Source organism: Fukomys damarensis, unplaced genomic scaffold (assembly GCF_012274545.1).
Source record: "Fukomys damarensis isolate Sample0158 unplaced genomic scaffold, DMR_v1.0_HiC HiC_scaffold_32, whole genome shotgun sequence".
Classification (NCBI taxonomy): domain Eukaryota; kingdom Metazoa; phylum Chordata; class Mammalia; order Rodentia; family Bathyergidae; genus Fukomys; species Fukomys damarensis.
In genome coordinates, this window is record NW_022900944.1 from 17,497,528 (window position 1) to 17,520,178 (window position 22,651).

Below are 22,651 nucleotides of genomic sequence, written 5' to 3' on the forward strand. Positions count from 1 at the left end.
TTCTGCCACGGACCACCTTCCTCCAGATCCTTAAAATCCCTAATCTTCTTCACTTGAATGTTACACTCTCAAGAGGCTCCTGAACTCAAATTCCAGCCCTACTCCAGAATTATCCCTCTTTCTAGCTTTATGAAGCATTTTAAAAACATGGTTCTGTGATAAATTAAAATTTCTAAAATTCTTAACACAATACACCATGCTTTACTTAGTTATCTGGCTCTCTCCAGCCCCAAAATAAAAATTCCACAAGGCAAGGATTTCTGCCCACCATTTACCTGACACCTAGAACAGTGCCAGATTTGTAGTTACATGCTCAATCTGTACTTCTAGAATAAATGAATGACTAGTAGCTGCCACATACACCCTCAAGTTTTTTTTTCTTAAATATTTTTACCCTGATTTGAGCAACTCAGTGATATTGGCATCTGGGAACCAATGCTAACATTTCAGAGGTTACAGATACTCAGAGGATACACATATCTTCCTGTTTGTCCAAGCAAACAGCTTTCTGGGTCTTGAGGAGGAAACTTTAGAAAATAATGTTATTTTTTACAATGTTTACAGTAAGTAGTTGTTTGTCAAATACCCAAGTTCTAAACCAGAATTGAAATACCTTTATATAAACCATCATTACCCGATTTCCTCTTATGTAGCTTCAAAACCATATACTAAGGCTAACTGGCTCCTTACCTGAGAAAAACAATATATTTCAAATTTCTAAGACAAGAAGCCGAGCCGAGGTTTAAAGTCTAACTGTTAGGGAGTTGATCATGTTAAAGTATGCAGTGACGGCGCCTCACAGGCTGCATTCTCCTGGTACATCTTGGCTCCTAAAATGACCTCATGCCCTTATCTCTGGTTTCCCTCCCCCCCAAGGCCACAGTGGTCCAGGAAAGTTAAAACCTCTGTCTGCAGGACTGGGCCCATAAAAGCAATCTGGCCTGTGATAGGTTAAAAGTAACTCACTCCTCATAAATAAGCAATAGCCCACCCCAAACTGATAAAAGGACCTTCCTTTCTTTGTTCTCTTCTCTCCTTCTGCTTCCTCCTCCTCCTCCTCCTCCTCCTCCCTCTCTCTCTCTCTCTCTCTGCCTTCCTGCCTCCTGCTCGCCTCCCTACAATAAAGATCTCCTGCCGGACCTCTCGGTGCGTGAGTGGCCTAATTGGGAAGGGGCACCCGAAGGGGCGCGTGAGACCCCTTTCACTAACTCCCCCCAAAACTGCCTCTGAAATGCTGTGTGGGTCAGGATTAAGGACATGGAGCCTTTAGTTCAGTGGTTCCACCCCGCCTGCCTCGCCAAGTGCAAGGTCCCAAGTTCAATCCCCAGTACCAAAAAAAGAAAGAAAGAAAGAAAGAAAGAAAGAAAGAAAAAGAAAAGGACATGATGTGCCTAATGGATATTCCCAGAGAGAGCAGGACAAGGGAGTTCCTTGCCAGCCAATACTGGAATAACATCTAATGCCTCTAGACGGCTGCAAACCAAATTTAGATTTGTAGCCAGGCAAAGAAGAAGAGCTCAAGGAAGGCTTTGATTAAACCCAGGATCAAAGTGGATCCCGTGACAACAAGTGCTCCAAGCCAGCAGTGGCTTGCTTTTATGCTGTCCTAGTAGAAGAGCTTTCTCCAGAGATCCTGGACTGCCTTATTATAATTTAAATGGTATCGTTACGTGCCCTTGGAAGGCTTTGAACACTGTCCTTTTAAAAAATTTTGAGACAGGGTCTCAGCTATGTAATTCAGGCTGGCTTTGAAACACCACTCTCTTAATACTGTAACACCTGAAGGAACTCTGCCTACAACCAGCAGTGTCTTTCTGTCCTGCTTCGTTTATGCTGGAGGTTACTTATAATTAACACCTGCAGATTCGTGCACACATTGTTAGGATGGGAGAAAAAGAACAAGAGGCCCAAGCCAAGCTTGGACAAAGAAGCAAGACCCCGTTTCAAAAATGAAAATATAAAATACAAAGGGCTGGGGGTAATAGCTCAATATGAAGGCTCTGGATTCAATCCCTAGTATTGCAGGAAAAAAAAAAGTCATTGTAAAAAGACAACAGCATGCTTGGATGACTGTAGTTCAGAAAAGTCAGGCCTTCTGTGGTTTCCAGCCCCAATGGCTGGGAAGATGGGGACACCTGCAAAGTCTAAGAAGTGAGATGTCACCACTGGAAAGGAGGACAATGACACAACAATTTGGAGGTTCCCAGCTGCATACTGAGGCAAAGGCCACCAAAAAGCCTGAAGGTACTGAAAGGTACACAAGGCCCTGGCCGCTGCTTGGAAATATTCTAGTTCTGCAGCTGCCCAACAAATTACCATGAAATCCAGTGTCACAAAAGCACTATTTACCATGCCCAAATTCTGTGGCTCAGAAGCTGATGGCACAGCGGTCCAGCCTGACCCAGGTCTGTGCACCTAGGTCTCAGCAGAAGGTGGAGGCTCTGAAGGGGAGTCTGCTCTTTGTCTGGAGGTCGAGGCTGGCTTTCAGCTCAGGCCTCTGGTCCTCTCCGCACAAGGCACTCCAGGCTCATTCCAAGCTGGCTTTTCCAGAGAAGGGCCTGACCCCTGCTCTTAAAAGAGAGCTCGTGGGTCGTAAGTAAGCCTCAGAAGTCATAAAACTTTGTCTCTGTCGTCGCCTAGTGGAGCAATCAGGACCCCATATGACATTTTAAGAGGAAGCTGTGTCAACATGGAGTGAGGTCTGTAAAAAAAGGACACGAAAGAGACACCAAAAGTTCTTCCCTCCAAAATAGCAACTAAACTGCCCAAAATACCTTACATGAAATTCTGGAAACTAAGGAAAAACTTGCAGCAAGCAGGGAGTCACTTAAGAAAACCTAACTGAATCTCAGTGAAACCCAGGAAATCTGTGGCACTGACTTACTCTGGTTCCAGATCCACACTCCCCAGTGGTGGCCTTGAGAGCTGGTGCAGAGCCAGTGCCCAAGAAAGCAGAATGCACCTCACACAGGATTCTGGTTGTTGAGTGATGCATCAGCCTGCTTGCCTCTCACAAGGAGAGGGAGGGAGAATTAGGTCACCAAACTTAATGGGATCAGAGCCCCACCCTTATGGTTTGACTGTCTTCTGTCCCCAAATGCAGTCACACAAGGACAGTGAGGATTAGGGATTCAACATATGAACTGGGAGCAGTTCATTCCACAGCACCTCAGCAGGCAGCTCCTTGGAGCACAGGCCTGAAGGGCTTCAGAATGCTGCCAGTTCCCAGGCATGTGTTAATCTGGAATAATGGGTAACTGGGGTAAGAACAGACAAACCAAAAGCCTTAGTAGGAAAGGCTGAAGAATGAGAAGCTTTGGTAAGTGCTCTGAAAGGATGACATATCCTTGTTGTTATAGGCTAAATTGTGTGTCCCTCCCTACTGATCCAAAATATGTTAAAATTGTAATCCCTAGCAATCTAGGATGCAACCTTATTTGGGGACAGAACCTCTGTATATATAATTACAATAAGCTCACACTGGATTAGGGCCCAGGAAGAAGCCATGTAAAATGAAGCAGAAATTGGAGTGAACACATTTACAGCTCAAGTAAAGCCCTGAAGTGACGGTCATCAGGAGCCAGGAGGCACAGGACAGATTGTCCTTCAAGGCAATGGACGGAACCCACAGGCTTCAGAAAGAGGGGAGTTTCTGTGGCTTTATACCCTCCATCTAGGGTACTTTGCGGCCCCAGGAAACTAACACAAGGGTAAATATTTAAAGAGAGAAGCACTGTACTTGTTGTCATTCCTTGTCTTTTCCTCTATCTGGCTTAAAAAACAACTGCACAAAATAATGACACTAAATCTATGTTGATGGGTGCATACATATTAAGAGCTAATCTGTGATGGTAACAGCATAAAGTAGAGGAAATGGAATCACAGTAGCAGGGCTGTGTGTCCTACTGAAACCAGGGGAAGAGTAATCAGAGCTAAGCTCACCTCAGCCTTCTGGCTAAGATCAAGTGCAGAGCTAGCCTACACATTGGGATGTTAATTGTAATCCCCAGGGAAACTATGAGGGAAATGACTAAAAAATACACCTTAACAAGAAAAGTGGTATCTAACACAAGAAGGCAGTAATGAAGGAATTAAACAAAAAAGATTTAACAAATATAGAAATCAAATAGCAAAACAAGGCCACTCATGGTGATGCACACCTGTAATCCCAGCATACAGAAGGCTGAGGCAAGAGAATTTCAAGTTTGAGGACTACCTGGTAAATTTCAGTAATTCTATCAGATGTAAGTGGAATAACCTCTTCAATTCAAAGGCAGAGGCTAACGGAATGGATTAAAAAACATCCACTGTATACTCTCTACAAAAAGCATACAGGCTCAAAGTAAAAGGATGGTAAAAGACAGTCCGTGGAAACAGAGAGCTGAGTCACTATACTAATATTAGACGACACACTTTAAAACAAAAACTTACATACGATAAAAACATTATGTTGTTCTTCTATCTAGAGGCCTGTTGCTATTTTTATCTTCAGTGAAATTGTTCCCAAGAAAGGCAGGATTACAATTTTTTCTAACAGATTGAGTTGGTGTAGTGTGTTCTTAGTTATCAAAAACACTCTTGTAGCTTTGGGATTTTGAATCGATGAATATTCATCATGTGTAGAAAAGCATGGCACACACTGCACAAACTCAATCACAAAATGGCATGTCAAATGTGTACATGCAGGACCTAAAAGAACACATCCAGCTAAGCTGCTTATGATTGTTAATGACTTTGTTCTTTGCTTCGTGTGTTGTTTCCTGAAATACATATATTAACTTTTTTTAAAAAATTATTTTTAAAACTAAAACAAAAAAAAAACAAACACTGTTAAAGGATCAATCTCTCAAAAGCTTTAAGAATGTTAAATATATATATAAGGAGTGTCACAGCTGTTATCTATATACCCCCCACCCCTTGCCAAGGCCTCATGAGCTCACAGCAGGGCTTTTGGGAGGTGGTGGAGCCATGGGTGTAGATACTGGATTAGTTCATTGATTGGCCTAGCATAGTGCTTGGTGTGGATGCTGGGCTTACTGAAGAGGGAAGATCCAACCTGGTTGTGGGTGGCACCAACCGAGAGGCTTACAGCCTGCCTGGAATATAAAGGGACAGAAAGTAGGCAAGCTCGCTGCTTCTTGCCTCCTGCTGGCCCTGCCATGGACTATTTCTCCTGTGCCATACCTCCCTGCCTTGGAGCCAGCCAACTATGGACTGAAACCTCTACAACTATGGACTGAAGCCTCTACAATGGGCTAAAATAAAACTCTCATCCTTTAAATTGTGGGTGTTGGTTATTTTGTCCAGCAACAACAAAGTAAGACAGAGAACACCAAAATATATGAAGCAAAAATAAAAACAAGAAAAGAAACTGAGAGTTCGATAATAGTAGATGGAGAACTCAATACTCCATGATCATTAATTGATACAGCAACTAGACGGAGCACCAAGAAAACAGATCTAACACTTCACCTGTCATGTCCCGACACACAAGGAACATTCTCTAGAATAGATTTTATGTAAGGACATAAATGTAAAAAGATCCAAGTATGTTCTACAAGTGTAATGCAATGAAAGCAAGAATAAAAGAAACTTCAGATAATTCACAAATATGTGGAAACTAACAGCATACTTTTAAAACAACCAGTAGATAAAAGAAGAAGTCATAAGGGAAGAAAATACTTTGAGAGAAATAAAACAAGACACAACAGGGTCTGTAGATGCAGTTAGTGTTACAGCACTTGCCAGAGCCAAGACCTTGGGTCTGGTCATTCATGCTACAAAACAAAAACAAAAAACAAAAACATAATGTCCCAAAAGGTAGGATGCAATGAAAGCAGAGCTGAACAGGGAATTTAGAGGTATATATGCCTACACTAAAAAAGATCTAGGTCCGGAATGTAACTCAGCCATAGCATGTGCAAGGCTCTAGGTTCAACCCTCAGGTTCCAAACTACACTGAACTAAAATAAGACCCCAAATAATTACCTTACCTTTCACCACGAGGAACTAGAAAAAAAGAGCAAACTAAACCCACAGAAAGCAGAAGGAAAGTCGAAGAGTAGTTATAAACAAAATAGAGAATTTGCAAACCAGAAGTTGGTTCTTTGAAAAAAATGAACAAAATTGATAAACCTTTAGTGGGATCTCATGTTCTCTTCAGCGTGAACTTTTCCCCCCACTCCAGGGATCACCCTTGTCCAACCGGAGAGCCAGGATACCTACCAGTTCCTCAGATTTTGGGCAGTGCCGGTGTGAGTGCACCCCACCTTCTTCACTGCCTCCCCTACCAGTCTCCTGCTTTCCGCTGCTCATTTTCCAGCCATTTCCCATCTTCTTCCCTGGCTCCTTCCTTGGCTTGATCTCTACTGTGGGAACCTAAAGGCTCTGCCTAGGGCAGTGACAGGAGCTTCCTAGAAGATACAAACAGCCTGTTGTGAAAATACGCCACAGGTTCACCACCACTGGTCCAGGCTCTCTTCTCTCAATAGACTCTGCCATGTCTCATCTCACAGCTTTTAGTAACCTCTATACCAATCTCTCAAATGTGGTCTTCAGCCAGGCCAGGGTCCTGAATTGTAGACATATGCAATAGCTCTTTGGTCACTTACATCAGTATATACACTGGCTTCTCACAGATTCATATTATGTCAGTGGGACGGCTGTTTCTGCCTGTAGTGCCATCCATCTAGTTGTTCAAGCTAAGTTTACCATTTCAAATCCAATCCATCCACTAGGGCAGTCACTGACATCTCTGAACTATATTCCAAATGTGTCCATCTCTAGTTGCACTATTATACCCTAAAGCAAGCTACTACCATTCCTAACCTTGATTACCGCAAAAGCCTTTTAGAACCAGCAAGCTTACTCTCAAAGTGCTATTTTACTTGCTAATTGGCATTGGAGGATCTTGCATGTAGAGTTCTAGGCTGTAGTTGGACACCGTCAATGGCATACAGTCGCAGTTGTAGAGAAGCATGGCAGAGGCAATCTTCCCAAGGCCACTGCTGTTGCTAAGCAACATAACAGGTCCTGTGAGGAGATGCTGCAGTGGATCAGCATCTAGCCAGCTTCTGGAGTAAGCAGCAATGGCAATGGAGACAGGCTCCCTGAACTCCCCACCGTGGGGTGTCTTTTGAGAGTCCTAGGGTAGTTCCCCTAACTATTCTAGTCCTTCCACTGATTTTGCAAATCATCCTATTCCTTCTTTTAAATTCCTGATTAAAATACCCCTAAAGAGGTTTCTGACTCTAGCATTCAATGCTGATATCCCACCTGGTCTTCTTCCATCCACTTTTTTTTTTTATAGGTGTGGGGGAGAAGAGGACGAGACACAACACATCCCTGGGTATTGAACCCAGGACTTTCTCACTGAACTGCATCTCCAGCCCTTTTTTATTGAGATAAAGTCTTACTACATCATTAAGTTGCCTAGGCTGGGTTTGATCCTGTGCTTCTCCTGCTTCAGCCTCCTGGAGTGCTAGGATTACAGGGGTGGGCCACCATGCCAAGCATTCCTGCATTTACTCTTGTTCATATATAACCCATTCTTTACCCAAGAGCTCCTGAAAACTGTAAATCACTCATAGCATCCTCTGCTCAAGTCCTCTAGTGGCTTCCCAGCACACTTAAGAGCACAATACCAACCCTTTCCCGGGGCAGCAGGCTGAAGGATCCACTTCTGTACGCCTCTCTGATACACCCAGCAGCCAACTTCTCAGTTCCCCATGGGCCACGCTCTGCCCCAGATCTCTGCTCCACACGATTCTGCACATGGGCTGCTGTTCCCTGGTTTCTTAGGCACCTCGTCTGCAATGGTTACAATTCCTCCTCTTCCGGGTAAAAAGCCACTGTATCTATGTTCTCTGCAAAACATGTGCTATGACTGAACCTAGTTTCTTGTAGCCTCTGAATAGATGTAACGTGGGAAAAAATGTACACATCTGGACACTGTAGATGCTTAATATTTAACAATGACTGTGGGTTCAATTTGCAAAGATGAATTTTACTTCTGTTAGGGTCACTCTGAGTATATTAGCAAAAACTTTGTTCTTAAATATTAGCTGAAGGATAACACCATTTTGCATTCAAGGAGTGGATGGCAAGATAGCAAACTGCTTAGGCACTTACTGTTTTAACTTTTATAATGACAAGAATGGAAATAAACCCTCTTCACACTGGTGCTGGAAAATTATCCCAAATCACTCATTTTTAAAAATGTGTCTCAGGAATAAAGTTGAGAAGAGAGATAGAAATGGGTGGATTTCATTTGAGATTACTGTCACTTTTCTCAAACATCTCTGACTCTTACAATATCCTGCTATTTACGTTCAGGGCTAAATGAACTATGCTCATTTTTCCCTCTTGAGGCTTCTTCCTCTTAGCCTCACATGGTGTAACTGGTGGCCTCACACTTTATGCTGTCTCCACAGAAACAGAGCCATCTGCTGGGCAAAGTCTGCAGTGCATCGGCTTTGGCAATAGGCCTGTGGTAGTGAACACCTCCAAGCAACAGGACTTGACGTGGGTGGGGCTTAGTGGCTAAGACCCGCCTTCCAGAAAGGCGATAGGGTGCCCTTCTATTTCTGAAGGCCCAGGAGATTAGTTCCCACAGACCTGAGAAATCAGGTCCATCTTAAGGGGAATAACTGAAATTTACCTTGATTAACAGGAAGAAATAAAGAGCCACACATTCAGAGTCCCTTGTACCCTGTATTCTCTGCAAACAAGATACCAAGGAAATTTATTATCTTTGTTTTCATTTATGGGAATTTCAAAAGTTGTTTTTTTCCTTCTCTTCCTAAAGACCGTGATTTGATTTGATTTACCTAATTCATTACTCTGTGTGTTTAGGGCTGGAGGGTAGCACTGAGCTGCATCCACCACACTTTTTAAATTTTTGAGACCGTCAGTAAGTTTCTACAGCTGAGCTCTGATTCATGATCGTTCTGTCCTGCTCCTCCCAGAACGTAGTCATTACAGGCTTGAGCCACCACACTCGGCTTCGTTACTCACTTTCTTAGGTTATGAAGCAGAAGAAACCATCCTATTTCTACTTTATTTCTCAGGTTCTTCCAAAGATCCTCTCTATCACACAACTGTGAACGGGTTCTTTGAATCTAAACTTTTTTCACTCACTTTGTTTTCCCTTCCTTACACACCCCACTTTGACACAATGAATCTAATATCGCACCTTTCTAATTCCTCAATCTGCTTTCCCGTCCTCATTTCTCAGTGTACTACAGCTTTTCTAGAACTCTCTCCACAGTGGACAGTTGATGCTGCCCCACTCCCATCTCGGCTCACTAGAACTGAGTGCCCCCACTTCCTTCTACCTTCAGATCTGATGCAAAATCCTCTTCCAATGTCCTGTACTATTACTGAGGGACCCTGTCATCCCATTTGCCCAGAAAAGTCAACATCATCCTCTTATTGTCATTCGTGGTTTTATCATTTACAAATTACTCCCATTGTTTCTATTTTTCTACTCTTGTATATTTTTATAGCCTTTAGATTTCTTAGCTACTAGAAGATCAAAATTAACAATGTAAAATATTTAATGTCTATACCCTGTCCTCTCATATTTGCAAGACCATTTCCTTTTCCTTATTCAAAGGACTCCTAAAATTATTCCTCCAGGACCCCTGAGAGTTTTTCTAGTTTAATTAGGAAAATAAGTGCTTCCTTCAAGCATCATCTTATATACTCATAAAATTTCCCAAAATCTAAGAAACCCCACTCATATACTAAATGTTTACTATCCAAATGAAATCTTAACCATCTATGTATACATGATTCAAATGTTAGTTGGGGGCTTCCTCTGCCCTTCCCATGAAGTACACATACATCACACGCAATAAAGACAAATACCAAAATAAAACTGGTTTTTTTTTCAATCTCTCTTCAGTCTGATTCTCTTTTGTTTTTGGCAGTAAGTGATAACAGTTCAGCAACATGTATAAAACTTGAGAAGGAAATGCTTTTATTAGTCACAGCATGAAACTGACATGAAATAGTATTAGAGATGAACCAAGGTAACTAATGCTACCATAAAATTTACATTTCTCACATCCATTTCAGAGGAAAATATTATGTACTAGAACTCTTTTTGGTGTTATGGGCTGATTTCAGTAAATTTAAAAAAAAACAGTAAATAGCAATTAACATATATTCTCAAACTGTGCTAAGACAATAGTTAAAAAGGCAACTTTAAAATCTATGATGATAACAACTGAGGCAGGATTAGAACTATTCTGTTGAACATTAAGTACCACACTTGGCTTTTTTGTTGAACCAGTGTACTTTTTCAGTGAGAGGCCAAGTGCTTGCTGTGGAAGCCATATGATTAGCAAATCTCTTCTTATGTAACAAATATTTGATTGATCAATGCTCTAGTTGATTTTTCTTTCCAAATTTTGCTCTTTTGGAACAGAAACAGGTAACTTTTTCATTAATATACAAAGAAGAAAATATGAAATGCAGCTGTTATAATCCTGTAACTCTCAATTACACAGGAACAATGAATTATTATTGGGAATCTCTCTGACATTATTTGTTGTTAAAAAAAAAGACTTCTGGAAAAAAAAAAGACTTCTACATAATAACTGGCTTTTCATTTTGATAATGACCCAATAAACCTAACATATCTGATCTGTATTTTAGTAATTTCTATCAATTAAACTTTGCTTTCAGCAAGGGATAGTTTGGTCTCAAACACTGTCTCCATACAAAGCATCTTTAAATAAGTTTCACTGTCAATGTGCTGAAGACTTGTTCACAGTGCGCCCATGGGACTGAATCTGAGCGCACACATACCATCCGAGAAAGGCCGGACACTGAGTGTCTACGTGGATGAAGGCAGGCGGAGCTCACTGAAGGAGGTGATGAGCCGGTAGTAAGTCTTCTCGTCGTCTGTCAGCCCCGCATTGCCAGGCCTCACCACCACGGCTACATGCACGTCCGCTTCTTCGGCAGCACTGGCCTCTGTGGAAAGTAAAGAATGGGCCAGAAACCACACTGGCTGAGATTCGCACAAACATTATCGGGGAATGTGGCAACAGGAGCAGAGAATTTGGGCCTGATTTTTTTGTTGACACTAGAAGATAAGAACATTTTCCTCTCCTTGTATGTTTCAGCTCCATGTTAAAAAACATGGCCTGTTTCCAGCAGAATGGCAATACACCCTATACTTCCAAGCTTCACTAAGTACACTACCTATCAGTGCAGGAAGATAGAGCTGCATTCCATCTATCTTCCTCCACTCTCTCCCATGGGTCCTACTAAGACTTGAGCTCTCTCCGGAAGGGCAGGTGCAGGTAACCACCCCAATGAAGCAGACGCAGGATGGAAGGAATCCTATGATCCAGACAGGCCAAAGTACCTATTCTTGCGCCAGCCCCAACATGTCACACACCCTCCCTACACTACCCGTACCCTCTTCAAGATTCAGTTCAACAGTTTTAAAGAGTCACTATCATCTGTAGTAGCACATCTTAAGTGCCCCTCTAACCCATGTGTTTACATCACAACAACATAAATGAACAATTGTTGTCTCTCCCCTCATTAGGCTATGAGTGCCTTAAGATCGGTGACTATATGTGTGTGAGAGGGTGGAGTAAAAACAGGAGTAGTCAAAGTAAGCCAGGTAAACAAGATATTGCAAGAGATAGCTCTATATACCTTAGGCTGCACTATTCTCTCCACTTTATTTCTATATGAAAAATAACAGCTAATACCTTCCACTAATTTAGCACCTCCTAGGTGCTAGGTACTATTCCAGGACCAAAGCTATGTGAACCAAACAAAGCTCCTGCCTAATGGAGTGCGCACTCTCATCAAAATCTGCACAGAGGGGCTGGGTCAGTGGTTCTGCTGTCTGCCTTGCAAGCGCAAGGTCCAGAGTTCAATCCTTGGTACAAAAAAAAAAAAAAAAAATCTGCACAGAAATCTGAGGGAGCCGGTATCATGATCCACACCCTACACATACAGAAACTGAGAGCCAGCAAGTGGCCGGGTTAAACTCTGACCTCAGCCTGACTTCCTGGTCTGTGCTCTGGAACAGCGGTTGGCAAACGACAGGCTGCCACCTGCTGTGGTAAAGAGCCACACCCATTCATGTGTTCATGACCGCCTGGCCCTACAAGGACAGTCAAACAGCTGGGACACAGAAGCTACAACCTCAAAAGCTGCAGTTATCTACCTGTGGTCTTTACAGGAAAAGCCTGCCAGTTCCTTCTCTTGGACACTGACACCCCACCATGGAACAACTGAATCAAGATCCACACGATTCCTCCACACAGGAAGGGTGGGATCAAAAGCTTCAGGAAAAGAAAACTCAGAGAGAGGAGTAATTCTAGGTGGGAACAAAAGCATACGAGTAAACACTAAGCATATAGAGCAGCTGGAGTGGGAGCAGGACACAGGTGCAGGGTGAGGAGAACTGACTTCCTGGGACAGGCAGGTACCAGGTGAAAACCTGGTGCGTGTTCTAGAAAATGAGGCTTGGACTATGGGGAGGTACTTTCTCAGCTTCTGGGACTAACTGCAAGGGCAGTGCAGAGCCAGAGCTGCTGCTGGAGAGACCCCACAGGGCAGAGCCGTTTCCCCACCTGCCATCTCTGGCTCTTCTTTGGAAGCCTGTCCCTCTCCTGAGTCCCAGAGGGAGTCCAGGAGACAGGCAGCTCCTTTGTGCCCCACCTCCCAGCCTGACCAGCAGAGATTTATCCCAGCTGGGCATCAGGACCACAGGGGAGCCAGCCAGTGGCTGCTCCCAGTAAAGCACTTCTGAGGATACAAGTTTTTTTCTAGCAAGTTTGTTCTTTTGGTAAATATTGAGATGCTTAAGTATTCATTGACTTCACACTCTGCGTTTTTTTCCTCTTCTCCAAGGAGAATGTCTTACGCTTTCTCTTTCACATTTGGGTATCAACTTAGCCTTCTGGGTGCTTTGGTAGTGGGAGTCTGGGTGTGTGGCACCAAGACACAGGCCCACAGGTGACGAGAAGACCAAGACAGCTACCGGGCTCATCCCTGCCACATGTGACCCAGTTCTGTCTCTTCTGCCTAATGGGGCATGGGACTGGTAAAGATGAGTGGCAGGAATAAATCCTTCATATGGAGTACTCAAGAAGAAGCCAATTTCATTTTGAGACTAATGTTGGGATTATCCCTATTCTTTGGAGTTAGAAATATTTTCTGGGGCTGAGGATTTAACTCAGTGGTGCTGCCATCTGCCTCACAAGCACAAGGTCCTGAGTTTGATCCCCAGTACCAAAAAAAAAAGGAAAAAGGAGAAGGGAGAAGGGAGAAGGGAGAAGGGAGAAAGGAGAAAGGAGAGGAGAGGAGAGGAAAAGGGGAAGGGGAAGTGGAAGGAGAAGGGGAAGCAGGAAGGGGAAGGGGAAGGAAAAAAAAAAGAAAAAGAAATATTTTCTGGAACTACAACCTAAGGAAATGGCTTAGGTAAAAACAGAAAGACCTAAAATTACAGATATAATTATTGATGTATCACTAGAAAAAGGCTAAAGGCAAGAATATGAAGAAACTACAAGTAGTCTTAGGGAAAGACATTATAATCAATAACCAAAAAGAATCATATTTAATCAGAGAAGTGGCTGACTGGGGAATTCTAACCCAAAGCAGGTCCTTAATTCTAAGAAGGAAGAAATCTACCAACTATGGTGCTAAGGCAGCCCGGCACAGGCGCACACAACTATAAATACCTAAATCCCAGCACTTAGGAGGCCTGCAAAGTTTGAGGCCAGCCTGGACTAAATAGTGAGCTCAGGGCCAGCATGAACTACACAGCAAGACCATGGCTCAAAAAAAATCAAACAACAGACAATAACAATGTGCTAAAGCAAAGTATAAACTGTAGAGTTTCATCTCCGACAGTTTCCTTAATGGAAATAAAGAAAAGCAGATTAAATGAGCTAAACTCACCAAGAACAAGACCTTTTTCCTTTCCGTGAGGAACAAAATGTAGCAATAGGTCTCAAACTGTCCTTCAAAGAAACTACTGGCACACCCCTACCTTACCCTCTAGTAAGGCAACTTCAACAGTACCACTCCAAAGCCCCCAAAAGCCACGCAGGGATACACTGCAGCTGAAAACTGCAGAAGGATCCATACAGAAATAGGATTGGCAAACATTTATGATCCATTCACAGCTCAGGGGAGAGGAGGCCGGGGAAAATGGCAATGGCTAAGGCTAATGTTCACTGACACTTTCCCATCACCTGGCAACTTAGTTAACAATAAACCTTGCAGCAGCTCATCTGTCTCCTCCAGTGCACTCAGATGTGTGAGAGCAAGCTTTCCAGGAAGTAGAAAAAATGAGCAATTTATAGAAATCTTTGAACTCTGAAGCTGACCCAAGCCAGGACCCATAGGAAAGAGGTTGATCTCATTAATCCCACTAAATCTGCTGAGTTTCCAAATCTCAAGGTAAGAAATCACTGTAAATTGCTATTGTTTACCTAGATTAAAAATTTCAGTCCACTTACCAAGGACTGAAATTTAACAAAGATATTAATTACTGAAGCTAGGCACATTAGTATATGCCAATAATCCCAGATACTCAGGAGGCTGAGGCAAGAAGGTCACAAGTTCAAGGCCAACCTGGGCAACTTAATGACACCTGTCTTAAAAGAAGGTAGGACACAATTCAGAACTCCCTGGCTTCAATCCCAACTATGGATTGAATGTCTACTTACACATCAGTGACCTGTAGATGTTAGCCCTGCTCTATTAGTATTGCTTTTAAAAAGTTATTACTTCTGAAGGCACTAGGTAATCTGTGCTGGTTAACAGCTTTTTAAAAAACTATTTTAGTAAATTTGAACCTGAAACTTTTGCCTATCACACTAAACCAAAAGTTCAAGGGCCAGAAGAAGAAAAAAAAAGTATAGCTCAGACTCACTACTTCAGGTAAGAACCTTCACTAGCAGCTGGATTTCCCCTTGGAACCCATCTCAAAAAATCCTGGCCAGTGAAAGTGACTTAGTTGTATGCTAACACACAGGAAGAGCTGCAGAGAGTCACCTTGCCACAGACCACAAACACCTCCTCCAAGAGGCCCAGGTATCATGTGGAGCAAAGCAGCAGCAGCACTGCACCCCCTATGCCTTTCCCCAGCCACGAGGGTTAAAGCTGACTGTCAACCTGATTGGCTTGGGAGCCACCTAGGGGATTAGTAACTTGCTTCCTGTGTGTCAGGGTGGGTACATACTCTCCCTTACTCTCTGGCCCTGGCTCCTGCTGTTTCCTGGCAGCCATGACCTAAGTAGCTTTGCTCTGCCAGGCTCTTCCACCACAATGTTCTTGCCCTGGAGCCAGCCAGTCATGGGCTGAAACTGTGAGCTAAATAAACCTCTCCTTTAGGTTGGAGGTGTGGCATATATGATCCAGCAATAAGAAAGCTGACTAATACACCAGTCTTTGTCCCTGTTACAGATATGGTCTATTGAAAGCCTAACACAGTACACAGTACACAGAAAGAACAACACAGGGTGTGATCTCAGTCCCAGAGAAATTTACAGCCCAAGGTAGAAGAGAAAGAACAAGAATATTCAGAACTGCCCTGAAATGCAAGCACAATTACAAACACCAGAATTTGGCCCACTGGAGATGTAACCAAAGGCAGGAGCCAGGTGGGAGAGTGTGAAAAGCCTCCCCACCCAGCGGCTGGCAGGCACTGAGTCCACCTTCCTGTGCACCTGTGCTTCTGGTTCTCTCATTCACTGACATTTCCTTCTGTATTTCCCTAGAGGACTCACATTCTGGCAGATGCTGCAGCATGAGTGCCAATATGGCGGAAAGTACTATAGAAATCATTTCTGTTGCCAATAAACTGCACACTGTTTTGTGCGTTTAAACCCTTAAAGTGATACTGTATAATAAAGAGGGCTGGGCTGGGTAAAAATAATGTGCACCTTTACAGTGTGAATCCAACATGGTGAAGCCTGAGATTTACAACCTGGTAGGCACCTAGGGAAGAGATCATCTGAGGAAAGACAGAGATGAGGTTCCTATGATCGTGGGTGGCTGTTCACCCACTAGAATGACAGGCAAATTGAAACTATGTGTAGCTCTCAATCTCTGAATATCCCTCTCCCCAACCGCTTTCCTAAGTCTAGAGCCAGCCACACTTTTGTTAAATGCGTTTGGTACAGGTTCACTGTAACTTTACTGCCCTTAACTAACCATTACCCGTAGTCTTGCTGATGTGCTCCACCCCACAGCAATACCCTAGATCTTCAATTTCTGCCCAGAGTAATGTGTAGGGAACCATAAATAAATTAAAACAAGCAGAATTAGTCTTTCTAATGTTACAAGCTTCAAGAATTAATAAATGGAGACAGAAGTGGACAAGATGGTTCACTGTTGCTTTTTTATACAATTATTATACTTTTCAAGGATCCTCACATAAACTTTCTTGAAGGAAATGTGTTTATAGTACCAGGCCAGGCTCCTCCCCTGCAATATAAAACAAAGAAGTCCAGTGGGCATGGTGGTATGTGCCGGTAGTCCCAGCAACTTGAGGATGAGGCAGGGGGATTGCTTAAGCCCAGGAGTTCCAGGTCAGCCTGGGCAGTACAGCCTTGACCCCACTACCATAAAAAAACGAAACAAAACAAAACACATGTCTGATTACTACTCACCCAAAGTAACGTCTGTCAGAAACAAGATATTGCTGGTTGAGCATCCAATGCTATCTGCAATCTTTCGGTAACTCTCACTCTCCACTTTGTGTCCAATCTTGGTATCAAAGTGACCATCAAAAAGCTGAACAAAGAGAAGAAAGAAAGACTGACACTGACACCAAATTCTTTAGTCTTACATCCTTTCTTTCTAAAATGCATGAAGTCCTAGTGACATCATTCATTCAGTAAATATTTACTGAACATCTACTTAATAGAGAACTTTATGGCTGCTCCAAAAAGTAAACAAAACCAAGACCTGTCTTGTAAAGGTACAAGATCTCAATAATGAATGTAACTGTACTGTATACCCAAAATATACCTATAAACTCATGAGGAAAACAAACAAACAAAAAAAGTAAACATAAAGGTTTTATAGCAATAAACATTTGGAAGAAGAAAAATACCAGCTTATCATTACTGGCATTCATTTTATATCCAAGGGCCGGGGATTTAGCTCAGTGGTTCCTCCGACTGCCTCACAAGCACAAGGACCAGAGTTCAATCCCTGGTACCAAAAAAAAACGAAAGAAACATTTTATATCCAAAATCATTAAGAGATATACATCCCCTATATTTTACCCTTAAGATACTATTTGCTTTCAAATTACTTATTGGACTGTGTGGGAGCCCGCTGGCATTTGACATTGGAAAAGTAACTTATTCTACCATTGAGGCATGGACACAATCTATGACTCTGTTTGTTTATTTGGCTTTTCTGAGACAAGGGTCTCAGCTATACAGATGAGATTGACCTGGAGCTCACTGTGTAATCCAGACTGGTTTTATGGGATTACAGGCATGCATCACCACGCCCGGCTCAAGGACTTTGTTAAATTTGACCTTGTGATGGGAGGAACTCAGATAGCCAAGGATCTGATCTCCTCCCTAATAGTTGCTTGGTCCTTCCTGTTGGCCTGCCTTTAAAAGGAGCTGTTTCTGTGAAATAAATCGGACCTCTTGTCTCCACACTATTGAATGTGCTGTCCTTTCTCAATCCTCACTCCCCAACTCAGGTACGTTCGTGTTGTGACAGCTGGGCCGCCACAGGACTGGGTTTCATTCCTAAAGAAAGGATCTAAATATTATTCTTCTGATCTTACAATGAAAAGATGTATCATTAATAAGGTGTTACTTTTCTTTCAAAAAAACTTTCATTTTTTAATTAAAAATGTTTTCAATTCTCCCTTGTACTGAGGTCAAATATGTCACTTGCTTGTAACCAATGCTAAGTAAAAATAAACCCATTTTCAGGATTAGCTATTATGATGTGATTATTTGAATGTCTTCAGAACATCTCACAAACTAAAAACAAGCCTAATGACCACTCAAAATTAAGGAAATATTCAACTTTTTTAAACTTAAGATTGGTTCTTACACATTTTTTTCCCTTGTTATGCTTTATTTGGTAAATGAAAAATAAGATTTTTTTACTGAACTCAGTAGGTTTACCTTATTGCTCATAGTATGAGAGACCAAAAAAGTTTACATCTGCATTCAGAGGACAGTGACTAATGACTAAAGGGTTTCACTAGTGGTTTCATTATATGATTTACAAATAAAATGAAAAGAAGAAAAATAAAATGGGATAACCTCTAAAGCCAAAGAAGTCTCCGCAAACTTTAAGGGCTCAATAAATATTTTAGGGCTGGGAATGTAGCTCAGTAGCAGAGTGCCTGCCCCGGGTGCATAAGGTGCTAGATTCAACTAGTCTCAATCCCAAACACAGAAAGAGGGGCAGGGAGGGAGGGAGATACCAGGTCAAATGACTTGCGTATAATAAGGTGATCCTATATTCAGTTGTCAGCACTTTTTTTTTTTCTCTTTATGGTGCTGAGATTGAACCCACGGCATATGCTTTATTCCTGGTTCCAGTCAGTACTTCTTTTTAGTTTTAAATGTATTCCCTTCTGCTGACCACCCCAAATCAAGGGGTTGCAGGGTTGACACAGAGAGGCAAGCAGGAATTTTATGTACAGGAAATATGTAATAGGTAATTTTAATTTATCATTATGCACAATAATGTGTCCAATTGTCTTACATAATAATGCAGGGAGTTTTTTCTGGTGAAATAAAACCTGTACCTCTCCAAATTGCCAGAAACAAACAAATGAGACTACTTTGTGCTTTGCTGCATTCAGAACATCTTTAAGGGGCCTGGGGCATAGCTCAACAGTACAGCACTTGCCTGGCATGCACAAGGCCCTGGGTTAAATCCCCAGCAGCACATACACGTGTGCACACACGCACACTTCTTTATGCAGTTATGACAACAGCACAGTCCTATTTTGCATCTCGCCTAATTTTATTATTTTTCAAGATACAGAATACTTTTGTTTTCCTGTACATGTTTCACATGCTAGATAAGTGCTCTACCACTTCCCTAGTCCTTTCTTAAAATTTAATTTGAGGGCCGGGCGTGGTGGCGCACACCTGTAATCCCAGCACTCGGGAGGCTGAGGCAGGAGAATGGCTGTGAGTTCAAGACCAGCCTGGCTACATAGTGAGTTCCAGGTCAGTCTCAACTATACAGTGAGACCTTGTCTCAAAAAAAAAACAAACAAAAAACTAATTTGAAACAGGGTCTCATTGGTCCCTAACATGTCACCGTGACCGCCTATAAGCTAGTGCTGATCCGGCACGGTGAGAGCACCTGGAACCTGGAGAACCGCTTTAGCGGTTGGTACGACGCCGACCTGAGCCCTTCAGGCCAAGAGGAAGCGAAGCACGGTGGGCAGGCGCTACGAGATGCTGGCTACAAGTTTGACATCTGCTTCACCTCCGTGCAGAAGAGAGCAATCCAGACCTGTGGACAGTACTGGATGCCACTGACCAGATGTGGCTGCCAGTGGTGAGAACTTGGCATCTCACTGAGCGGCACTATGGGGGTCTGAGTGGCCTTCATAAAGCAGAAACTGCTGCCAAGCATGGTGTGGCTCAGGTAAAGATATGGAGGTGCTCTTATGATGTCCCATCATCTCCAATGGACCTGATCATCCCTTCTACAGCAACATCAGTAGGGATCGTAGGTATGCAGACCTCACTGAAGATCAGCTGCCTTCCTGTGAGAGTCTGAAAGACTATTGCCAGAGCTCTGCCCTCCTGGAGTGAAGAAATTGTTCCCCAGATCAAGGAAGGGAAACGGGTCTTGATTGCAGCCCATGGCAACAGCCTTCGGGGTATAGTGAAGCATCTGGAAGGTCTCTCTGAAGAAGCTATCATGGAGTTGAACCTGCCAACTGGTATCCCTGTTGTCTACGAGTTGGATAAGAACTTAAAGCACATCAAGACCGTGCAGTTCCTAGGGGATGAAGAGACCGTCCGTTAAGCCATGGAAGCTGTGGCTGCCCAGGGCAAGGCCAAGAAGTGAAGCCAGCAGGGAGACTACTACTCCATCCACCCATTCCTCTGCACCTTTCCCCACACCCGTCACACTGAGCATATCTGTAGGCATCTCATGTTGTAGTTGCAGATGGGGACCTGTGGCTCCATTTTCATTTTAGCATTGTGGCTCTTGCACCCACTCCCTTGATAAACTCTAGTCAGAACAGAACCTCTAGGGCACAAGTACTCAGTCCAAGCTCAGGGAAGGCTCTTATCCAGGAGTGTTGAGAGGCAGTAACTTTTTTCCTAGTGCTTCTGCTTTGTTTACTAAGGATGTGCTTGAGTAGAGGACAGGGAGGAATCATGCCAAGGCATGACCAGTGAGGAGAGGCCAGAGAGCATACGGTGCTTCTAGGGGCCAGCCCTGTACTCTTCTACAGTCCTGTCACTGTCGGGGAGCTCTGGTCATTCCAGTGGGACATGAATGTAACCTGCATGGTGATTTAAAAAACAATGATTTCGTCCCTCATCCTAGAGGAGCTGGATCCAGAAGGTTGTGATCAATCCTGAATTAAGTTTATGTGTTAAATTTTTCTACCAAAAAAAAACTAAAATCCTTCTGGCGTTTCTAGTGGTGGTTGAATAGTTCCACATGTGGTTGCCATAAAATAAGCCATTCCTCACAACAGTACTGGATAAACTCTGGCCTCTAAGGGGTAGGAGTACATCCTGCTGTGTATTTTAGGATCCCTCTGCCTTGTTTTGGTGGCAGTGAAAATGCCTCTTGACTATGTCCAAGCATCTTTCACTATGTCTGATTTCTGAACCATGTTCCAGTTGGCTTGGCCCCGCCATATGGGCCCAGTACTCATTTTGAGCATAACTGTAAGTCTTTTTTCCAAATCATAAAAAAAAAAAGAAAGAAAGAAAGAAACAGGGTCTCATTTAGTTGCCCAGGCTAACTTCAAATTTGCAATCCTCCTGCCTCAGCCTCCTGAGTAGCTATGATTAGTTATGCATCACCACACCCAAGAAAACTTTTAACTTTATGCATAAAAAATTATATACACAATATAATTAAAAGTGATTTAACTCTTTTCTTTGTTACCTGATTTTACACAACCAAAGAGCACTTCACCAATTTCCTTTGGGTATTGATTTTTTAATACTAGCGAGACAGCTGATTCACATGCTAGCTCAGGAGCTGTACATACACTTTGTAGCTAGTCCTAACATTTGCCCGCCCTAAAATCACCTCAGGTGCAAATGAGAAGGGGAAGAGGGACGGCTTGGGACAAAGAAAGAAGGGAATGGAATTAATACGAGAAAATGACAAAGTGGAAACAAAGTTTTTGTAAATAGGGAGGGGTGGAGGGATTGAAGGGAGGACAGGAGGATGGGGAAAAAATAAGAACCAAGATAAGATTATGTAAAGGTACAAATTTCCAATGATGAATATCATTATATTGTATATCTAAAATGTACCAATAAACTTACTGAAGAAAAAAAAACACTGAACAATTTTGAGACAAAAAATAAAATAAAGTAAAATCATCTCAGGTGGATCTTTAAATGCAAGCTTGAGAGCCCCACTCTAGCTCTGCCTTTTCAGATTTGCTAGGAATCAAGGCCCAGGAATCTACATTTTTAATAAACTTCTCAGATGATCCTGATGTACAACAAAGTTTAAGAGATTTTGATCCAAAAACTGACCTCACTTACTTCAATTCCTTCTCTATGCATTCCCCAGCTTTTCCACAACCCATGTTATCAGCACATATAAATGGTTTAGCTTATAATCCTTGCACATTCCTTACTATTCTGTATTTCATGCTTTTAGAGTGTCAAAAAATACAAACCAAGTAACCTACCTCAAGAATATCCCCCTCTGTAGAATGTCCAAATAACAGTTTCTGTGCCTCTATGCTCCCTGACGAATAGATATAAACCTTCATTCCAGCCGCTTTCCACTTCCTGACTGCAGGAACTACATCTGCAAAGAACCTAGAGGGAAAAGAGCCAAAGTAAAATAACATTTCATGTAAGCCCATGAAAATCAGGGAAAATAAATGCTACATACTTCTCTATCTGTGCTCAAATGGAACTTGGAAAGCAACTCTACACAACTAACACCCTTGCAATTCTCATAAATGTGTTAGTGTCAGTATCACAGCAGATTACAAGGAACAATTTGAGTGGTAACAATACTTTTTAATAGTAAATAAAGACTACAGATGAAGAAAGTGATTTTTTTAAATCCTCAAGGAACTCAAAGAAGCAACACCAATAATACTGAATTATATAATCTGCAGTATAATTCACGACAGGAAAAGGCTACTGTATGTCCACTGTGCTTTAAGAAAGCACAGGAGTGCTTTTAGAAAGAGATCTGTTCCCAAAACAATTTTTTTTTAATGTCTGGGAGCTTAATGCTATAAACCTTTGATTAGCTAGAAAACAAAATTACATTTTCTTGAGAACTGAGAAAACAGTTTTATAACACAGAAAAAAATTTCAGAACAAATCAGGTAAGAGACTTGAATCATTTCACATTAGCTAAGCAGTCAACAGTACTTGGTTTTCAGATTCCCAACAGTCTCTTTTATCAATTTTATACCATTTCCATAGTT

At 42.4% G+C, this 22,651-nt stretch overlaps 1 protein-coding gene and 1 pseudogene across 1 annotated transcript in view; one reads left to right on the top strand and one right to left on the bottom strand.

Moving 5' to 3' along the window:
• Positions 1–9,706: 9,706 nt before the first annotated feature.
• The window catches only part of Enoph1 (enolase-phosphatase 1), a 31,448-nt gene continuing 18,503 nt past the window's right edge, over positions 9,707–22,651 (bottom strand). The window contains exons 4-6 of the mRNA XM_010628794.2: positions 21,893–22,025; positions 16,659–16,782; positions 9,707–10,983 (exon numbers count right to left, since the gene is read on the bottom strand). Coding sequence (XP_010627096.1) covers positions 10,844–10,983; positions 16,659–16,782; positions 21,893–22,025 — 397 coding nt within the window. The 3' untranslated portion in view covers positions 9,707–10,843. The remainder of the gene's footprint in view (positions 10,984–16,658; positions 16,783–21,892; positions 22,026–22,651) is intronic.
• On the top strand, positions 19,298–20,070 carry LOC104866027 (annotated as a pseudogene).